Source organism: Anabas testudineus, chromosome 13, assembly GCF_900324465.2.
Source record: "Anabas testudineus chromosome 13, fAnaTes1.2, whole genome shotgun sequence".
Taxonomy (NCBI): domain Eukaryota; kingdom Metazoa; phylum Chordata; class Actinopteri; order Anabantiformes; family Anabantidae; genus Anabas; species Anabas testudineus.
This window is the reverse complement of record NC_046622.1, coordinates 186,213-205,629: the sequence shown is the minus strand read 5'-3', so window position 1 is coordinate 205,629 and position 19,417 is coordinate 186,213. Positions and strand designations below refer to the sequence as shown.

Below are 19,417 nucleotides of genomic sequence, written 5' to 3'. Positions count from 1 at the left end.
ATCCCCCTGCAGGACCACGTGGTCCGGTTCTTCAGAGCAAGATCCAGGTCCTCCTCAGACTGGATTTTTCTGTCAACACGTCCAAACACACATGGACAGTATTGGTGTCACTGTGGGGGACGAGAGATTCTGGGTCTTTACTTGGTTTTCTTGATGTAGCTCCACACACCTGAGCCAGGTGAGGTTGCTGCTGTGAAAAAGTATCAGGTCTCAAAATGTCTTCACAAAGAGTGATCTGATCCTGAACCATAGACTGGACTGTCTGAGGCTCTGCTGCGGGTCATTTCTGTGTAGCTTTAATCCAACCTGAGATACTGGACCCTGTACCATAACCAGGTCTGTTCTTTAGTGGGACATTAAGGGATTTAGGGAAATTAGTCCTGATTCCTGTTTAATTCAGACTTAGACATAACACACTTTGTGTCTGATGTAGAGCCAAACCGGTCTTAGTCTTTATTCGGGTCTGTTTCTCATCATCCTGACAGTTCGTTGGTGTCTGGAGTCCTGCAGCCTGAACTGTTCCCTGTTCTGACTTCACTCTGTCACATTCTGATTTGTAGAAACAAATGAACGTAAGAAAATGTTTGTACTTGAGCTGCAGCATCAGAACAGAACGTTTCTGAGCAAGAACAACAGTCAACTAACAAAATAAAAAGCTTGAATAAAACTGTGACTTTAGAACAAAAGATTAAAGAATTAACAAACTCATGGAACAACTCTCCAAAAATGAGTTTAACTGTCATAAAATGCAATATGAAAGTATTCTACACAGAATACAACAACTCAAATATGAACAGTTCCAATAGGTATAGCTATAGAAAGAAGAAGGAATTATTCCATCCATATTGAACTCTATAGGCAGGATATGAATGACATTTTTCTATAATCTATAATCTAAATCTATGATCCTCTGACTCCAATTTAAATCAATCAGATATAGAGACCTTTCTAAACAACCTCAAACTACCAACACTATCCAAGGAACATGCAAACAGTTTAGATGCACCCCTTACCCAGGGCAAACTTTACAAAGCATTATATAAAATGCCCAATAACAAATCACCTGGGCCTGGCGGTTTCCCAGCAGAGTTCTACAAACACTTCTGGCAAATTTTTATCACCATTATAGTAAAGTAATTACAGAAATTAAAGATACCCCAATAATACCTACACATATGAACAGAGCTCTTATGACACTTCTAGGAAGGAGGTGATGTCAGGTTAGTATGGAGGTCTAAGAGAGGAGACAGAGTTAGGCCGGGTTCAAACTGTGTAGTAAAATAGTTGCAACTAGGTTGGATACTCACTGGATGGTGGTGGTAGAAGCAGTAACTAAACAGCGAGTTATTGACCTGGGAGAGAGGTGGTACTAATCCTGGAATGAAGAGATCACATACAGACAAAAGGCGACAGACAAAACAGGTCCAATAGGCTTACACTCTAAAAAGAGCTATTTCAGTTTCATGGGGTATAAGTGCAAACTTGTTTTTTTGTTTGTTTGTTTGTTTGTTTGTTCTTTTGTTGATAAAGACTCGGAAGAGTTCTGTGTGAGAGAGTAGAGGACCAAGAACTGAGCCCTGCAGCACGCCAGCAGAGAGGCAGTGAGAGTTAAAAACCTGCCTCTGCCAAAATACCTTAAAGGTATGTTCAGACAAGTAGGATTTAAACCAGGCCAGAGCTGTACCAGTGATGCCCAAATCAGAAAGTATAGAGTGGAGGATCTGGTGGTTGACTGTGTCAAAGGCTGCAGATAGATCAAATAGAATTAAGACAGAAGATCGAGCTGCAGACTTTACAGCTTGCAGGGATTCCACAACCTTGTGGTGTTTCTCTGGAGTGACCACTCTAGCAGCCAGACTGGTTGACATCTAGGGGGTCGCTGCCAGAAAGGAAGTCAGTCAGTTGATTGAAGATTGCTCGTTCATCGGACTTGGCCAGAAATTTAATTCAATTTTATTTGTATAGCGCCAGATCACAACAGAAGTCATCTCAAGGCACTTTACAGTGTTTAAGGTTTAAGAACTTACAAATATAACTGTATACAGAATTATATAGAAAACCCAACAGGAGACAGTGAAGAGGAAAAACTCCCTTCAGAGGAAGAAACCTCAAGCAGAACCAGGCTCAGGGAGGACGGCCATCTGCCTCGACCCGTTTGGGTGAGTGGAAAGAGGAGAGAGAAAAGAACAGCAGGCAACAAAAACAACAAGCAGCAGAAACACTGGACAGGTTGGTAGGACCAGTAACTGGAATCTGGAGATATATAGCTCCAAGGAGGAGGATACCTGCAGAGGAGAACAGAGAGGAGGAAACACAACTACAGGAGAGAGAAGACACAAAGTTTATGACATGAAATGGTGGAATTTGAATGGATAGAGGAGAAAGGAGAGAGGAGAGGAGCTCAGTGTATCAGTAGAGGTCCCCCAGCAGACTAACCTATATCAGCAGAACTAAGAGATGGTTCAGAGTCACCTGATCCATCTCTAACTATAAGCTTTATAAAAATGGAAAGTTTTAAGTCTAGTCTTAAATGTGGAGAGGGTGTCTGCCTCCAGAACCTGAACTGGGAGCTGGTTCCACAGGAGAGGGGCTTGGTAGCTAAAGGCTCTGCCTCCCATTCTACGTTTGGAAACTCTAGAAATGAAAGAAGAGAGACAGGTCTGTGATTCTCCGGAAAGGAGGTGTCAAGAGTAAGAGAGTGAGGTGATCTAGGCCTGTTTAAATGAGGAGGGAAAGGTTCCTGTTGGAGTTGTGTTAATGATTTGTGTAATGGGATTAGTCTGGATGCAGTTGTTTGAAGGAGAGTGGAGGGAATAGAATCAAAAGAACAGGTTGTAGGATTGTTTCAGAGGAGGAGGGTGGATGCATCATCCTCGGAGTAGCAAACAATGCAAAAGATATACTGTTAGATGAGATTGACAGTGTGTCTCTATTCAAAGAAGAGAACTGGGAGCTGAAGGCTGCCACCTGAAAGAAGGTGGCAAAGTTGTCAGTGAGTGGGGTAGAGGAGTGACTTGAAAGTGGAGAAAAGCTTCCTGGTAGTGCTGTTTTTGCCTGTGAAAAAATTACACCAGTAGGCTCTGATATTCGCTAGAGCAGATGGAGCCTTGGACAAGTCTTTCTGCAGATGACATGTCACACCTACAGGCCCCCCATTTCATGTATGCATTTACTTTTCTGCAGATGTACTCTGCCCCGGAGCTGTATAGCTCCAGTTACTGGTTCTATCTTCCTCCTTCTTGTTTTTTTTTGTTGCCTGCTGTTCTTTTCTCTCTCCTCTTTCCACTCACCCCAACCCATCGAGGCAGGGGTGAGGGCGGGAGTTTTTCCTCTCTGCTGTCTCCTGGTGTTGCTCAGTGGCATTGTTGGGTTTTCTATATAATTCTGTGTACAGTTATAATTGTATTTCTTGTGAGAATCTGAACCGCATTAGCTGGTAATACAGAGTGACGGACTGTGGTAGTATCAAATGCTCTACTTCCAGCTTTTCAAACCTGTGATGAGAAACTGAACGTGTGCAGGTTCTAGGCCACACATCAGCTTCAGTATTTGACCATAAACCAAGCAGAGCTGAAATGTTGATGTAAATAAATGATAAATGATGGTTAATTGATTTGTTTATTGACACAAATTAATTGGTAACAAGTTTGAGAATCAAACATACAAAGTTCACTGAAGATTTTCCACTTTCTGACACTGGAACCAGTAGTACCACTTGTAATTATGTACTCTCCATGGTGTAAAGTGTACTTCAAGTCCAAAAGTATCAGTACAGCAGTAAGAAAGTAATTTCTCTGAGTTCCTGATAAAACAAAGTATTTGAACCACTGTTGCTGGTCTTCTTAGTACATGAGGTCTGCTGCCCCGCCACTCAGCTCCACCTCTTTGGTCTCCTGGAAGGGGAACTGGATTCCTGCCAGTCGAATCAAGAGGATATTGAGTCCGTGGAGGAGGAAGACCAGCATAAAGAGCCAGAAGCATCGGTCGTAGTGCTCCGAGTGAGTCTGAAAGACGAAGTTGACCTCGTTGAAGTTGGCAATCCGCTCAGACAGATGGTGGAGCTTTACCTCAGACGCAAACAGGATCATCACCATGCAGCTGCACATACCTGCAGAGAGACTGGAACAGACTGAGAACCTCAGGAGGTACACCAAGTACACAAGCAGAGCCCTGACCCATAAGTTGTACTGTAAAAGTATGTAAAGCTGCTGTACTGTTTCCTGGTCTGAGATGCAAGTTCCAGTAAAGTTCTGGTCTGATCCCATCAAGGCAAATAAATGCTGAGCAACTCTGCAGGACCGACAGACTCCTTGTGGTCCTCTCTGACAGCCGGTTGTTGGAGCTAGTTAGCTGTGCTTAACTAGATAACTAGAGTTATCTTAAACCAGGATATCTCCTTTACTTCATACATAGAAGAAATCTCTAGAACTGAATCTTCCACCTATGAAACATTGTTAAAATTAAGAGCATCCTGTCCCAAAGTGAAAAACTAGTCCATGCATTTGTTACTTCCAGACTGGACTATTGTAATTCATTATTAATAGTTTGTCCCAATAACTCATTAAAAAGCCTCCAGTTAATCCAAAATGCTGCAGCCAGAGTTCTGACTGGAATTAGTAAGAGAGATCATATTTCTCCTACGTTAGCTTCTCTCCATTGGCTCCCTGTAAAATCTAGAATTGAATTTAAAATTCTTCTCCTCTCTTATAAATCCCTTAATAATCAGGCTCCATCTTATCTTAAAGATCTCATAGTTCCTTATCTTCCAAGCAGAACTCTCCGTTCTCAGACTGCAGGTTTACTTGTGGTTCCTAGAGTTTCCAAATGTAGAATGGGAGGCAGAGCCTTTAGCTATCAAGCCCCTCTCCTGTGGAACCAGCTCCCAGTTCAGGTTCTGGAGGCAGACACCCTCTCTACATTTAAGACTAGACTTAAAACTTTCCTTTTTTATAAAGCTTATAGTTAGAGATGGATCAGGTGACTCTGAACCATCTCTTAGTTCTGCTGCTATAGGTTAGTCTGCTGGGGGACCTCTACTGATACACTGAGCTCCTCTCCTCTCTCCTTTCTCCTCTATCCATTAAAATTCCACCATTTCATGTCATTAACTTTGTGTCTTCTCTCTCCTGTAGTTGTGTTTCCTCCTCTCTGTCTCCCTCTCTCTGTTCTCCTCTGCAGGTATCCTCCTCCTTGGAGCTCAGAGTCCAGTTACTGGTCCTACCAACCTGCTCCTTGTTTTTGTTGCCTGCTGTTCTTTTCTCTCTCCTCTTTCCAATCACCCCAACTGGTCGAGGCAGATGGCCGCCCACCCTGAGCCTGGTTCTGCTGGAGGTTTCTTCCTCTAAAGGGAGTTTTTCCTCTCCACTGCCTCCTGGTGGTGCTCAGTGGAGTTGTTGTTTTTTCTATCTAATTCTGTATACAGTTATATTTGTAAGGTCTTAAACCTTAAACACTGTAAAGTTCCTTGAGATAACTACTGTTGTGATTTGGTGCTTTACAAATAAAATTGAATTAAACATACTCATGATACTGCAGATACTGAGGACCTTTGGGAAACTGTGGGACAGACAAACCCAGCAGAGGCGGGGAGGTAGAGTTGGAGCTAGATTGAATCCAGAACTGTAGATTGCAGTGAAAGAGAGAGAGGGAAAATTAAGATTCTGGTTTGGAACTGAGCCCCCTCCCCGGTCTCCTACCTCGGTCTCTGTTTCTCTAATGCAGCAATTATTAGACTCTGACTGCACCCTGTTCCCAAACTAAACTCATCCCACTGCAGCTGTGAACCCTGGTTGTGCGTATAGGCAGGAAGTGATGTCACAGGTGTCTATCAAAATGGAAAGGGGATTTTCTCACAGCTGATGAAGGTCCACAGGTAAAGTCCCATGGGGCCTTGCAGTGTCTCGAAGGGTCGGCCGAAGGCGTTGAAGAAAAAGAAGCCAGATGCCACAGAGGAGAAGAGGATCACTCCACCACAGAAGGAGATGATGCAGACGTGGAGACCTGCTGGGATGGCGTTGAGTAGGTCTGGGAAGACTGGGAGAGAGCAGACAGCATGAAAGAGATTAAATCCTAATTTCTGTTTGGTTTTAGATATTATACTGTGTGTGAGTCCTCTTTCTTTAATTCTTGCTTCAAGTACCTGTTGCTGATTCCACATATACTTTTACTACAACTACACTAACAGAGGATCTGAATAATTCCTGCTCCACTGTCATAGACACCACCACCTCCAGGCTGCACTGAGCCCGTTATTTTCACTTAGCTGAAACCTGCACAAACAGAAGATCAGATGTTCACTGACCATGTGAACTGAGTCGAGGATCAGACCTGGTCTCTGTCAAACACCTCAAATACCAAACACATAAGTTCTTTGTTAAAACTGAAAATCTTCATCCTGTGGGTTAATCTGCTGAGAGCTGCACGGACAGAAACCGTCCTGCAGCCTGATCTGTGTCCTCAAACAGGAACAGAGCAGCTTTGTTTGTCCTCATCACATCTGATCCAGTCAGGCTGAAAACTCGTTAGTGATGGACGACTGCTCTCGTTAACTGGGACCAGTAATGACCCTGCTGTGGACCAGTGTGCAGCCCCCACGAAGACAAAGAGGTTTGTTGATAGAGCAGAAAACAGACAAACTCTGAGGGATTCTCTGAAATCAGGGACGAAGAACTGACTCCCTGAGACCAACATTAGCGTCTCTGAGAAACTCAGACCCTGGTCTCGGACTCAGGCTGGTCTGGACCAAGGGGCTGTTGCTGCTCTGTTTCCAGGAAAGCTGGAGTATTACTGCTAATGTTAGTGGGTTCCTGGTTCCTGGATTTTTCAGATCCATGTCGCTACAGAAGCTATGCCCAATAACAAATCACCTGGGCCTGGCGGTTTCCCAGCAGAGTTCTACAAACACTTCTGGCAAATTTTTATCACCATTATAGTAAAGTAATTACAGAAATTAAAGATACCCCAATAATACCTACACATATGAACAGAGCTCTTATGACACTTCTAGGAAGGAGGTGATGTCAGGTTAGTATGGAGGTCTAAGAGAGGAGACAGAGTTAGGCCGGGTTCAAACTGTGTAGTAAAATAGTTGCAACTAGGTTGGATACTCACTGGATGGTGGTGGTAGAAGCAGTAACTAAACAGCGAGTTATTGACCTGGGAGAGAGGTGGTACTAATCCTGGAATGAAGAGATCACATACAGACAAAAGGCGACAGACAAAACAGGTCCAATAGGCTTACACTCTAAAAAGAGCTATTTCAGTTTCATGGGGTATAAGTGCAAACTTGTTTTTTTGTTTGTTTGTTTGTTTGTTTGTTCTTTTGTTGATAAAGACTCGGAAGAGTTCTGTGTGAGAGAGTAGAGGACCAAGAACTGAGCCCTGCAGCACGCCAGCAGAGAGGCAGTGAGAGTTAAAAACCTGCCTCTGCCAAAATACCTTAAAGGTATGTTCAGACAAGTAGGATTTAAACCAGGCCAGAGCTGTACCAGTGATGCCCAAATCAGAAAGTATAGAGTGGAGGATCTGGTGGTTGACTGTGTCAAAGGCTGCAGATAGATCAAATAGAATTAAGACAGAAGATCGAGCTGCAGACTTTACAGCTTGCAGGGATTCCACAACCTTGTGGTGTTTCTCTGGAGTGACCACTCTAGCAGCCAGACTGGTTGACATCTAGGGGGTCGCTGCCAGAAAGGAAGTCAGTCAGTTGATTGAAGATTGCTCGTTCATCGGACTTGGCCAGAAATTTAATTCAATTTTATTTGTATAGCGCCAGATCACAACAGAAGTCATCTCAAGGCACTTTACAGTGTTTAAGGTTTAAGAACTTACAAATATAACTGTATACAGAATTATATAGAAAACCCAACAGGAGACAGTGAAGAGGAAAAACTCCCTTCAGAGGAAGAAACCTCAAGCAGAACCAGGCTCAGGGAGGACGGCCATCTGCCTCGACCCGTTTGGGTGAGTGGAAAGAGGAGAGAGAAAAGAACAGCAGGCAACAAAAACAACAAGCAGCAGAAACACTGGACAGGTTGGTAGGACCAGTAACTGGAATCTGGAGATATATAGCTCCAAGGAGGAGGATACCTGCAGAGGAGAACAGAGAGGAGGAAACACAACTACAGGAGAGAGAAGACACAAAGTTTATGACATGAAATGGTGGAATTTGAATGGATAGAGGAGAAAGGAGAGAGGAGAGGAGCTCAGTGTATCAGTAGAGGTCCCCCAGCAGACTAACCTATATCAGCAGAACTAAGAGATGGTTCAGAGTCACCTGATCCATCTCTAACTATAAGCTTTATAAAAATGGAAAGTTTGAAGTCTAGTCTTAAATGTGGAGAGGGTGTCTGCCTCCAGAACCTGAACTGGGAGCTGGTTCCACAGGAGAGGGGCTTGGTAGCTAAAGGCTCTGCCTCCCATTCTACGTTTGGAAACTCTAGAAATGAAAGAAGAGAGACAGGTCTGTGATTCTCCGGAAAGGAGGTGTCAAGAGTAAGAGAGTGAGGTGATCTAGGCCTGTTTAAATGAGGAGGGAAAGGTTCCTGTTGGAGTTGTGTTAATGATTTGTGTAATGGGATTAGTCTGGATGCAGTTGTTTGAAGGAGAGTGGAGGGAATAGAATCAAAAGAACAGGTTGTAGGATTGTTTCAGAGGAGGAGGGTGGATGCATCATCCTCGGAGTAGCAAACAATGCAAAAGATATACTGTTAGATGAGATTGACAGTGTGTCTCTATTCAAAGAAGAGAACTGGGAGCTGAAGGCTGCCACCTGAAAGAAGGTGGCAAAGTTGTCAGTGAGTGGGGTAGAGGAGTGACTTGAAAGTGGAGAAAAGCTTCCTGGTAGTGCTGTTTTTGCCTGTGAAAAAATTACACCAGTAGGCTCTGATATTCGCTAGAGCAGATGGAGCCTTGGACAAGTCTTTCTGCAGATGACATGTCACACCTACAGGCCCCCCATTTCATGTATGCATTTACTTTTCTGCAGATGTACTCTGCCCCGGAGCTGTATAGCTCCAGTTACTGGTTCTATCTTCCTCCTTCTTGTTTTTTTTGTTGCCTGCTGTTCTTTTCTCTCTCCTCTTTCCACTCACCCCAACCCATCGAGGCAGGGGTGAGGGCGGGAGTTTTTCCTCTCTGCTGTCTCCTGGTGTTGCTCAGTGGCATTGTTGGGTTTTCTATATAATTCTGTGTACAGTTATAATTGTATTTCTTGTGAGAATCTGAACCGCATTAGCTGGTAATACAGAGTGACGGACTGTGGTAGTATCAAATGCTCTACTTCCAGCTTTTCAAACCTGTGATGAGAAACTGAACGTGTGCAGGTTCTAGGCCACACATCAGCTTCAGTATTTGACCATAAACCAAGCAGAGCTGAAATGTTGATGTAAATAAATGATAAATGATGGTTAATTGATTTGTTTATTGACACAAATTAATTGGTAACAAGTTTGAGAATCAAACATACAAAGTTCACTGAAGATTTTCCACTTTCTGACACTGGAACCAGTAGTACCACTTGTAATTATGTACTCTCCATGGTGTAAAGTGTACTTCAAGTCCAAAAGTATCAGTACAGCAGTAAGAAAGTAATTTCTCTGAGTTCCTGATAAAACAAAGTATTTGAACCACTGTTGCTGGTCTTCTTAGTACATGAGGTCTGCTGCCCCGCCACTCAGCTCCGCCTCTTTGGTCTCCTGGAAGGGGAACTGGATTCCTGCCAGTCGAATCAAGAGGATATTGAGTCCGTGGAGGAGGAAGACCAGCATAAAGAGCCAGAAGCATCGGTCGTAGTGCTCCGAGTGAGTCTGAAAGACGAAGTTGACCTCGTTGAAGTTGGCAATCCGCTCAGACAGATGGTGGAGCTTTACCTCAGACGCAAACAGGATCATCACCATGCAGCTGCACATACCTGCAGAGAGACTGGAACAGACTGAGAACCTCAGGAGGTACACCAAGTACACAAGCAGAGCCCTGACCCATAAGTTGTACTGTAAAAGTATGTAAAGCTGCTGTACTGTTTCCTGGTCTGAGATGCAAGTTCCAGTAAAGTTCTGGTCTGATCCCATCAAGGCAAATAAATGCTGAGCAACTCTGCAGGACCGACAGACTCCTTGTGGTCCTCTCTGACAGCCGGTTGTTGGAGCTAGTTAGCTGTGCTTAACTAGATAACTAGAGTTATCTTAAACCAGGATATCTCCTTTACTTCATACATAGAAGAAATCTCTAGAACTGAATCTTCCACCTATGAAACATTGTTAAAATTAAGAGCATCCTGTCCCAAAGTGAAAAACTAGTCCATGCATTTGTTACTTCCAGACTGGACTATTGTAATTCATTATTAATAGTTTGTCCCAATAACTCATTAAAAAGCCTCCAGTTAATCCAAAATGCTGCAGCCAGAGTTCTGACTGGAATTAGTAAGAGAGATCATATTTCTCCTACGTTAGCTTCTCTCCATTGGCTCCCTGTAAAATCTAGAATTGAATTTAAAATTCTTCTCCTCTCTTATAAATCCCTTAATAATCAGGCTCCATCTTATCTTAAAGACCTCATAGTTCCTTATCTTCCAAGCAGAACTCTCCGTTCTCAGACTGCAGGTTTACTTGTGGTTCCTAGAGTTTCCAAATGTAGAATGGGAGGCAGAGCCTTTAGCTATCAAGCCCCTCTCCTGTGGAACCAGCTCCCAGTTCAGGTTCTGGAGGCAGACACCCTCTCTACATTTAAGACTAGACTTAAAACTTTCCTTTTTTATAAAGCTTATAGTTAGAGATGGATCAGGTGACTCTGAACCATCTCTTAGTTCTGCTGCTATAGGTTAGTCTGCTGGGGGACCTCTACTGATACACTGAGCTCCTCTCCTCTCTCCTTTCTCCTCTATCCATTAAAATTCCACCATTTCATGTCATTAACTTTGTGTCTTCTCTCTCCTGTAGTTGTGTTTCCTCCTCTCTGTCTCCCTCTCTCTGTTCTCCTCTGCAGGTATCCTCCTCCTTGGAGCTCAGAGTCCAGTTACTGGTCCTACCAACCTGCTCCTTGTTTTTGTTGCCTGCTGTTCTTTTCTCTCTCCTCTTTCCAATCACCCCAACTGGTCGAGGCAGATGGCCGCCCACCCTGAGCCTGGTTCTGCTGGAGGTTTCTTCCTCTAAAGGGAGTTTTTCCTCTCCACTGCCTCCTGGTGGTGCTCAGTGGAGTTGTTGTTTTTTCTATCTAATTCTGTATACAGTTATATTTGTAAGGTCTTAAACCTTAAACACTGTAAAGTTCCTTGAGATAACTACTGTTGTGATTTGGTGCTTTACAAATAAAATTGAATTAAACATACTCATGATACTGCAGATACTGAGGACCTTTGGGAAACTGTGGGACAGACAAACCCAGCAGAGGCGGGGAGGTAGAGTTGGAGCTAGATTGAATCCAGAACTGTAGATTGCAGTGAAAGAGAGAGAGGGAAAATTAAGATTCTGGTTTGGAACTGAACCCCCTCCCCGGTCTCCTACCTCGGTCTCTGTTTCTCTAATGCAGCAATTATTAGACTCTGACTGCACCCTGTTCCCAAACTAAACTCATCCCACTGCAGCTGTGAACCCTGGTTGTGCGTATAGGCAGGAAGTGATGTCACAGGTGTCTATCAAATTGGAAAGGGGATTTTCTCACAGCTGATGAAGGTCCACAGGTAAAGTCCCATGGGGCCTTGCAGTGTCTCGAAGGGTCGGCCGAAGGCGTTGAAGAAAAAGAAGCCAGATGCCACAGAGGAGAAGAGGATCACTCCACCACAGAAGGAGATGATGCAGACGTGGAGACCTGCTGGGATGGCGTTGAGTAGGTCTGGGAAGACTGGGAGAGAGCAGACAGCATGAAAGAGATTAAATCCTAATTTCTGTTTGGTTTTAGATATTATACTGTGTGTGAGTCCTCTTTCTTTAATTCTTGCTTCAAGTACCTGTTGCTGATTCCACATATACTTTTACTACAACTACACTAACAGAGGATCTGAATAATTCCTGCTCCACTGTCATAGACACCACCACCTCCAGGCTGCACTGAGCCCGTTATTTTCACTTAGCTGAAACCTGCACAAACAGAAGATCAGATGTTCACTGACCATGTGAACTGAGTCGAGGATCAGACCTGGTCTCTGTCAAACACCTCAAATACCAAACACATAAGTTCTTTGTTAAAACTGAAAATCTTCATCCTGTGGGTTAATCTGCTGAGAGCTGCACGGACAGAAACCGTCCTGCAGCCTGATCTGTGTCCTCAAACAGGAACAGAGCAGCTTTGTTTGTCCTCATCACATCTGATCCAGTCAGGCTGAAAACTCGTTAGTGATGGACGACTGCTCTCGTTAACTGGGACCAGTAATGACCCTGCTGTGGACCAGTGTGCAGCCCCCACGAAGACAAAGAGGTTTGTTGATAGAGCAGAAAACAGACAAACTCTGAGGGATTCTCTGAAATCAGGGACGAAGAACTGACTCCCTGAGACCAACATTAGCGTCTCTGAGAAACTCAGACCCTGGTCTCGGACTCAGGCTGGTCTGGACCAAGGGGCTGTTGCTGCTCTGTTTCCAGGAAAGCTGGAGTATTACTGCTAATGTTAGTGGGTTCCTGGTTCCTGGATTTTTCAGATCCATGTCGCTACAGAAGCTATGCCCAATAACAAATCACCTGGGCCTGGCGGTTTCCCAGCAGAGTTCTACAAACACTTCTGGCAAATTTTTATCACCATTATAGTAAAGTAATTACAGAAATTAAAGATACCCCAATAATACCTACACATATGAACAGAGCTCTTATGACACTTCTAGGAAGGAGGTGATGTCAGGTTAGTATGGAGGTCTAAGAGAGGAGACAGAGTTAGGCCGGGTTCAAACTGTGTAGTAAAATAGTTGCAACTAGGTTGGATACTCACTGGATGGTGGTGGTAGAAGCAGTAACTAAACAGCGAGTTATTGACCTGGGAGAGAGGTGGTACTAATCCTGGAATGAAGAGATCACATACAGACAAAAGGCGACAGACAAAACAGGTCCAATAGGCTTACACTCTAAAAAGAGCTATTTCAGTTTCATGGGGTATAAGTGCAAACTTGTTTTTTTGTTTGTTTGTTTGTTTGTTTGTTCTTTTGTTGATAAAGACTCGGAAGAGTTCTGTGTGAGAGAGTAGAGGACCAAGAACTGAGCCCTGCAGCACGCCAGCAGAGAGGCAGTGAGAGTTAAAAACCTGCCTCTGCCAAAATACCTTAAAGGTATGTTCAGACAAGTAGGATTTAAACCAGGCCAGAGCTGTACCAGTGATGCCCAAATCAGAAAGTATAGAGTGGAGGATCTGGTGGTTGACTGTGTCAAAGGCTGCAGATAGATCAAATAGAATTAAGACAGAAGATCGAGCTGCAGACTTTACAGCTTGCAGGGATTCCACAACCTTGTGGTGTTTCTCTGGAGTGACCACTCTAGCAGCCAGACTGGTTGACATCTAGGGGGTCGCTGCCAGAAAGGAAGTCAGTCAGTTGATTGAAGATTGCTCGTTCATCGGACTTGGCCAGAAATTTAATTCAATTTTATTTGTATAGCGCCAGATCACAACAGAAGTCATCTCAAGGCACTTTACAGTGTTTAAGGTTTAAGAACTTACAAATATAACTGTATACAGAATTATATAGAAAACCCAACAGGAGACAGTGAAGAGGAAAAACTCCCTTCAGAGGAAGAAACCTCAAGCAGAACCAGGCTCAGGGAGGACGGCCATCTGCCTCGACCCGTTTGGGTGAGTGGAAAGAGGAGAGAGAAAAGAACAGCAGGCAACAAAAACAACAAGCAGCAGAAACACTGGACAGGTTGGTAGGACCAGTAACTGGAATCTGGAGATATATAGCTCCAAGGAGGAGGATACCTGCAGAGGAGAACAGAGAGGAGGAAACACAACTACAGGAGAGAGAAGACACAAAGTTTATGACATGAAATGGTGGAATTTGAATGGATAGAGGAGAAAGGAGAGAGGAGAGGAGCTCAGTGTATCAGTAGAGGTCCCCCAGCAGACTAACCTATATCAGCAGAACTAAGAGATGGTTCAGAGTCACCTGATCCATCTCTAACTATAAGCTTTATAAAAATGGAAAGTTTGAAGTCTAGTCTTAAATGTGGAGAGGGTGTCTGCCTCCAGAACCTGAACTGGGAGCTGGTTCCACAGGAGAGGGGCTTGGTAGCTAAAGGCTCTGCCTCCCATTCTACGTTTGGAAACTCTAGAAATGAAAGAAGAGAGACAGGTCTGTGATTCTCCGGAAAGGAGGTGTCAAGAGTAAGAGAGTGAGGTGATCTAGGCCTGTTTAAATGAGGAGGGAAAGGTTCCTGTTGGAGTTGTGTTAATGATTTGTGTAATGGGATTAGTCTGGATGCAGTTGTTTGAAGGAGAGTGGAGGGAATAGAATCAAAAGAACAGGTTGTAGGATTGTTTCAGAGGAGGAGGGTGGATGCATCATCCTCGGAGTAGCAAACAATGCAAAAGATATACTGTTAGATGAGATTGACAGTGTGTCTCTATTCAAAGAAGAGAACTGGGAGCTGAAGGCTGCCACCTGAAAGAAGGTGGCAAAGTTGTCAGTGAGTGGGGTAGAGGAGTGACTTGAAAGTGGAGAAAAGCTTCCTGGTAGTGCTGTTTTTGCCTGTGAAAAAATTACACCAGTAGGCTCTGATATTCGCTAGAGCAGATGGAGCCTTGGACAAGTCTTTCTGCAGATGACATGTCACACCTACAGGCCCCCCATTTCATGTATGCATTTACTTTTCTGCAGATGTACTCTGCCCCGGAGCTGTATAGCTCCAGTTACTGGTTCTATCTTCCTCCTTCTTGTTTTTTTTGTTGCCTGCTGTTCTTTTCTCTCTCCTCTTTCCACTCACCCCAACCCATCGAGGCAGGGGTGAGGGCGGGAGTTTTTCCTCTCTGCTGTCTCCTGGTGTTGCTCAGTGGCATTGTTGGGTTTTCTATATAATTCTGTGTACAGTTATAATTGTATTTCTTGTGAGAATCTGAACCGCATTAGCTGGTAATACAGAGTGACGGACTGTGGTAGTATCAAATGCTCTACTTCCAGCTTTTCAAACCTGTGATGAGAAACTGAACGTGTGCAGGTTCTAGGCCACACATCAGCTTCAGTATTTGACCATAAACCAAGCAGAGCTGAAATGTTGATGTAAATAAATGATAAATGATGGTTAATTGATTTGTTTATTGACACAAATTAATTGGTAACAAGTTTGAGAATCAAACATACAAAGTTCACTGAAGATTTTCCACTTTCTGACACTGGAACCAGTAGTACCACTTGTAATTATGTACTCTCCATGGTGTAAAGTGTACTTCAAGTCCAAAAGTATCAGTACAGCAGTAAGAAAGTAATTTCTCTGAGTTCCTGATAAAACAAAGTATTTGAACCACTGTTGCTGGTCTTCTTAGTACATGAGGTCTGCTGCCCCGCCACTCAGCTCCGCCTCTTTGGTCTCCTGGAAGGGGAACTGGATTCCTGCCAGTCGAATCAAGAGGATATTGAGTCCGTGGAGGAGGAAGACCAGCATAAAGAGCCAGAAGCATCGGTCGTAGTGCTCCGAGTGAGTCTGAAAGACGAAGTTGACCTCGTTGAAGTTGGCAATCCGCTCAGACAGATGGTGGAGCTTTACCTCAGACGCAAACAGGATCATCACCATGCAGCTGCACATACCTGCAGAGAGACTGGAACAGACTGAGAACCTCAGGAGGTACACCAAGTACACAAGCAGAGCCCTGACCCATAAGTTGTACTGTAAAAGTATGTAAAGCTGCTGTACTGTTTCCTGGTCTGAGATGCAAGTTCCAGTAAAGTTCTGGTCTGATCCCATCAAGGCAAATAAATGCTGAGCAACTCTGCAGGACCGACAGACTCCTTGTGGTCCTCTCTGACAGCCGGTTGTTGGAGCTAGTTAGCTGTGCTTAACTAGATAACTAGAGTTATCTTAAACCAGGATATCTCCTTTACTTCATACATAGAAGAAATCTCTAGAACTGAATCTTCCACCTATGAAACATTGTTAAAATTAAGAGCATCCTGTCCCAAAGTGAAAAACTAGTCCATGCATTTGTTACTTCCAGACTGGACTATTGTAATTCATTATTAATAGTTTGTCCCAATAACTCATTAAAAAGCCTCCAGTTAATCCAAAATGCTGCAGCCAGAGTTCTGACTGGAATTAGTAAGAGAGATCATATTTCTCCTACGTTAGCTTCTCTCCATTGGCTCCCTGTAAAATCTAGAATTGAATTTAAAATTCTTCTCCTCTCTTATAAATCCCTTAATAATCAGGCTCCATCTTATCTTAAAGACCTCATAGTTCCTTATCTTCCAAGCAGAACTCTCCGTTCTCAGACTGCAGGTTTACTTGTGGTTCCTAGAGTTTCCAAATGTAGAATGGGAGGCAGAGCCTTTAGCTATCAAGCCCCTCTCCTGTGGAACCAGCTCCCAGTTCAGGTTCTGGAGGCAGACACCCTCTCTACATTTAAGACTAGACTTAAAACTTTCCTTTTTTATAAAGCTTATAGTTAGAGATGGATCAGGTGACTCTGAACCATCTCTTAGTTCTGCTGCTATAGGTTAGTCTGCTGGGGGACCTCTACTGATACACTGAGCTCCTCTCCTCTCTCCTTTCTCCTCTATCCATTAAAATTCCACCATTTCATGTCATTAACTTTGTGTCTTCTCTCTCCTGTAGTTGTGTTTCCTCCTCTCTGTCTCCCTCTCTCTGTTCTCCTCTGCAGGTATCCTCCTCCTTGGAGCTCAGAGTCCAGTTACTGGTCCTACCAACCTGCTCCTTGTTTTTGTTGCCTGCTGTTCTTTTCTCTCTCCTCTTTCCAATCACCCCAACTGGTCGAGGCAGATGGCCGCCCACCCTGAGCCTGGTTCTGCTGGAGGTTTCTTCCTCTAAAGGGAGTTTTTCCTCTCCACTGCCTCCTGGTGGTGCTCAGTGGAGTTGTTGTTTTTTCTATCTAATTCTGTATACAGTTATATTTGTAAGGTCTTAAACCTTAAACACTGTAAAGTTCCTTGAGATAACTACTGTTGTGATTTGGTGCTTTACAAATAAAATTGAATTAAACATACTCATGATACTGCAGATACTGAGGACCTTTGGGAAACTGTGGGACAGACAAACCCAGCAGAGGCGGGGAGGTAGAGTTGGAGCTAGATTGAATCCAGAACTGTAGATTGCAGTGAAAGAGAGAGAGGGAAAATTAAGATTCTGGTTTGGAACTGAACCCCCTCCCCGGTCTCCTACCTCGGTCTCTGTTTCTCTAATGCAGCAATTATTAGACTCTGACTGCACCCTGTTCCCAAACTAAACTCATCCCACTGCAGCTGTGAACCCTGGTTGTGCGTATAGGCAGGAAGTGATGTCACAGGTGTCTATCAAATTGGAAAGGGGATTTTCTCACAGCTGATGAAGGTCCACAGGTAAAGTCCCATGGGGCCTTGCAGTGTCTCGAAGGGTCGGCCGAAGGCGTTGAAGAAAAAGAAGCCAGATGCCACAGAGGAGAAGAGGATCACTCCACCACAGAAGGAGATGATGCAGACGTGGAGACCTGCTGGGATGGCGTTGAGTAGGTCTGGGAAGACTGGGAGAGAGCAGACAGCATGAAAGAGATTAAATCCTAATTTCTGTTTGGTTTTAGATATTATACTGTGTGTGAGTCCTCTTTCTTTAATTCTTGCTTCAAGTACCTGTTGCTGATTCCACATATACTTTTACTACAACTACACTAACAGAGGATCTGAATAATTCCTGCTCCACTGTCATAGACACCACCACCTCCAGGCTGCACTGAGCCCGTTATTTTCACTTAGCTGAAACCTGCACAAACAGAAGATCAGATGTTCACTGACCATGTGAACTGAGTCGAGGATCAGACCTGGTCTCTGTCAAACACCTCAAATACCAAACACATAAGTTCTTTGTTAAAACTGAAAATCTTCATCCTGTGGGTTAATCTGCTGAGAGCTGCACGGACAGAAACCGTCCTGCAGCCTGATCTGTGTCCTCAAACAGGAACAGAGCAGCTTTGTTTGTCCTCATCACATCTGATCCAGTCAGGCTGAAAACTCGTTAGTGATGGACGACTGCTCTCGTTAACTGGGACCAGTAATGACCCTGCTGTGGACCAGTGTGCAGCCCCCACGAAGACAAAGAGGTTTGTTGATAGAGCAGAAAACAGACAAACTCTGAGGGATTCTCTGAAATCAGGGACGAAGAACTGACTCCCTGAGACCAACATTAGCGTCTCTGAGAAACTCAGACCCTGGTCTCGGACTCAGGCTGGTCTGGACCAAGGGGCTGTTGCTGCTCTGTTTCCAGGAAAGCTGGAGTATTACTGCTAATGTTAGTGGGTTCCTGGTTCCTGGATTTTTCAGATCCATGTCGCTACAGAAGCTATGCCCAATAACAAATCACCTGGGCCTGGCGGTTTCCCAGCAGAGTTCTACAAACACTTCTGGCAAATTTTTATCACCATTATAGTAAAGTAATTACAGAAATTAAAGATACCCCAATAATACCTACACATATGAACAGAGCTCTTATGACACTTCTAGGAAGGAGGTGATGTCAGGTTAGTATGGAGGTCTAAGAGAGGAGACAGAGTTAGGCCGGGTTCAAACTGTGTAGTAAAATAGTTGCAACTAGGTTGGATACTCACTGGATGGTGGTGGTAGAAGCAGTAACTAAACAGCGAGTTATTGACCTGGGAGAGAGGTGGTACTAATCCTGGAATGAAGAGATCACATACAGACAAAAGGCGACAGACAAAACAGGTCCAATAGGCTTACACTCTAAAAAGAGCTATTTCAGTTTCATGGGGTATAAGTGCAAACTTGTTTTTTTGTTTGTTTGTTTGTTTGTTTGTTCTTTTGTTGATAAAGACTCGGAAGAGTTCTGTGTGAGAGAGTAGAGGACCAAGAACTGAGCCCTGCAGCACGCCAGCAGAGAGGCAGTGAGAGTTAAAAACCTGCCTCTGCCAAAATACCTTAAAGGTATGTTCAGACAAGTAGGATTTAAACCAGGCCAGAGCTGTACCAGTGATGCCCAAATCAGAAAGTATAGAGTGGAGGATCTGGTGGTTGACTGTGTCAAAGGCTGCAGATAGATCAAATAGAATTAAGACAGAAGATCGAGCTGCAGACTTTACAGCTTGCAGGGATTCCACAACCTTGTGGTGTTTCTCTGGAGTGACCACTCTAGCAGCCAGACTGGTTGACATCTAGGGGGTCGCTGCCAGAAAGGAAGTCAGTCAGTTGATTGAAGATTGCTCGTTCATCGGACTTGGCCAGAAATTTAATTCAATTTTATTTGTATAGCGCCAGATCACAACAGAAGTCATCTCAAGGCACTTTACAGTGTTT

General features: G+C 44.0%; 3 protein-coding genes across 3 annotated transcripts; all 3 read right to left on the bottom strand.

Annotated features, from left to right (window-relative positions):
- Positions 1 to 3,615: 3,615 nt before the first annotated feature.
- On the bottom strand, positions 3,616 to 6,832 carry LOC113170298 (clarin-1-like). Its single transcript, XM_026372342.1, has 3 exons — positions 6,685 to 6,832; positions 5,854 to 6,033; positions 3,616 to 4,108 (listed from the first exon to the last, which is right to left on the bottom strand). The coding sequence occupies exons 1-3, from the start codon at positions 6,830 to 6,832 to the stop codon at positions 3,843 to 3,845; spliced, it is 594 nt and encodes a 197-aa protein (XP_026228127.1). The 3' UTR covers positions 3,616 to 3,842.
- Positions 6,833 to 9,417: 2,585 nt separating this feature from the next.
- On the bottom strand, positions 9,418 to 12,634 carry LOC113170290 (clarin-1-like). Its single transcript, XM_026372330.1, has 3 exons — positions 12,487 to 12,634; positions 11,656 to 11,835; positions 9,418 to 9,910 (listed from the first exon to the last, which is right to left on the bottom strand). The coding sequence occupies exons 1-3, from the start codon at positions 12,632 to 12,634 to the stop codon at positions 9,645 to 9,647; spliced, it is 594 nt and encodes a 197-aa protein (XP_026228115.1). The 3' UTR covers positions 9,418 to 9,644.
- Positions 12,635 to 15,219: 2,585 nt separating this feature from the next.
- LOC113170281 (clarin-1-like) lies at positions 15,220 to 18,436 on the bottom strand. Its single transcript, XM_026372318.1, has 3 exons — positions 18,289 to 18,436; positions 17,458 to 17,637; positions 15,220 to 15,712 (listed from the first exon to the last, which is right to left on the bottom strand). The coding sequence occupies exons 1-3, from the start codon at positions 18,434 to 18,436 to the stop codon at positions 15,447 to 15,449; spliced, it is 594 nt and encodes a 197-aa protein (XP_026228103.1). The 3' UTR covers positions 15,220 to 15,446.
- Between the last annotated feature and the right edge of the window lie 981 nt (positions 18,437 to 19,417).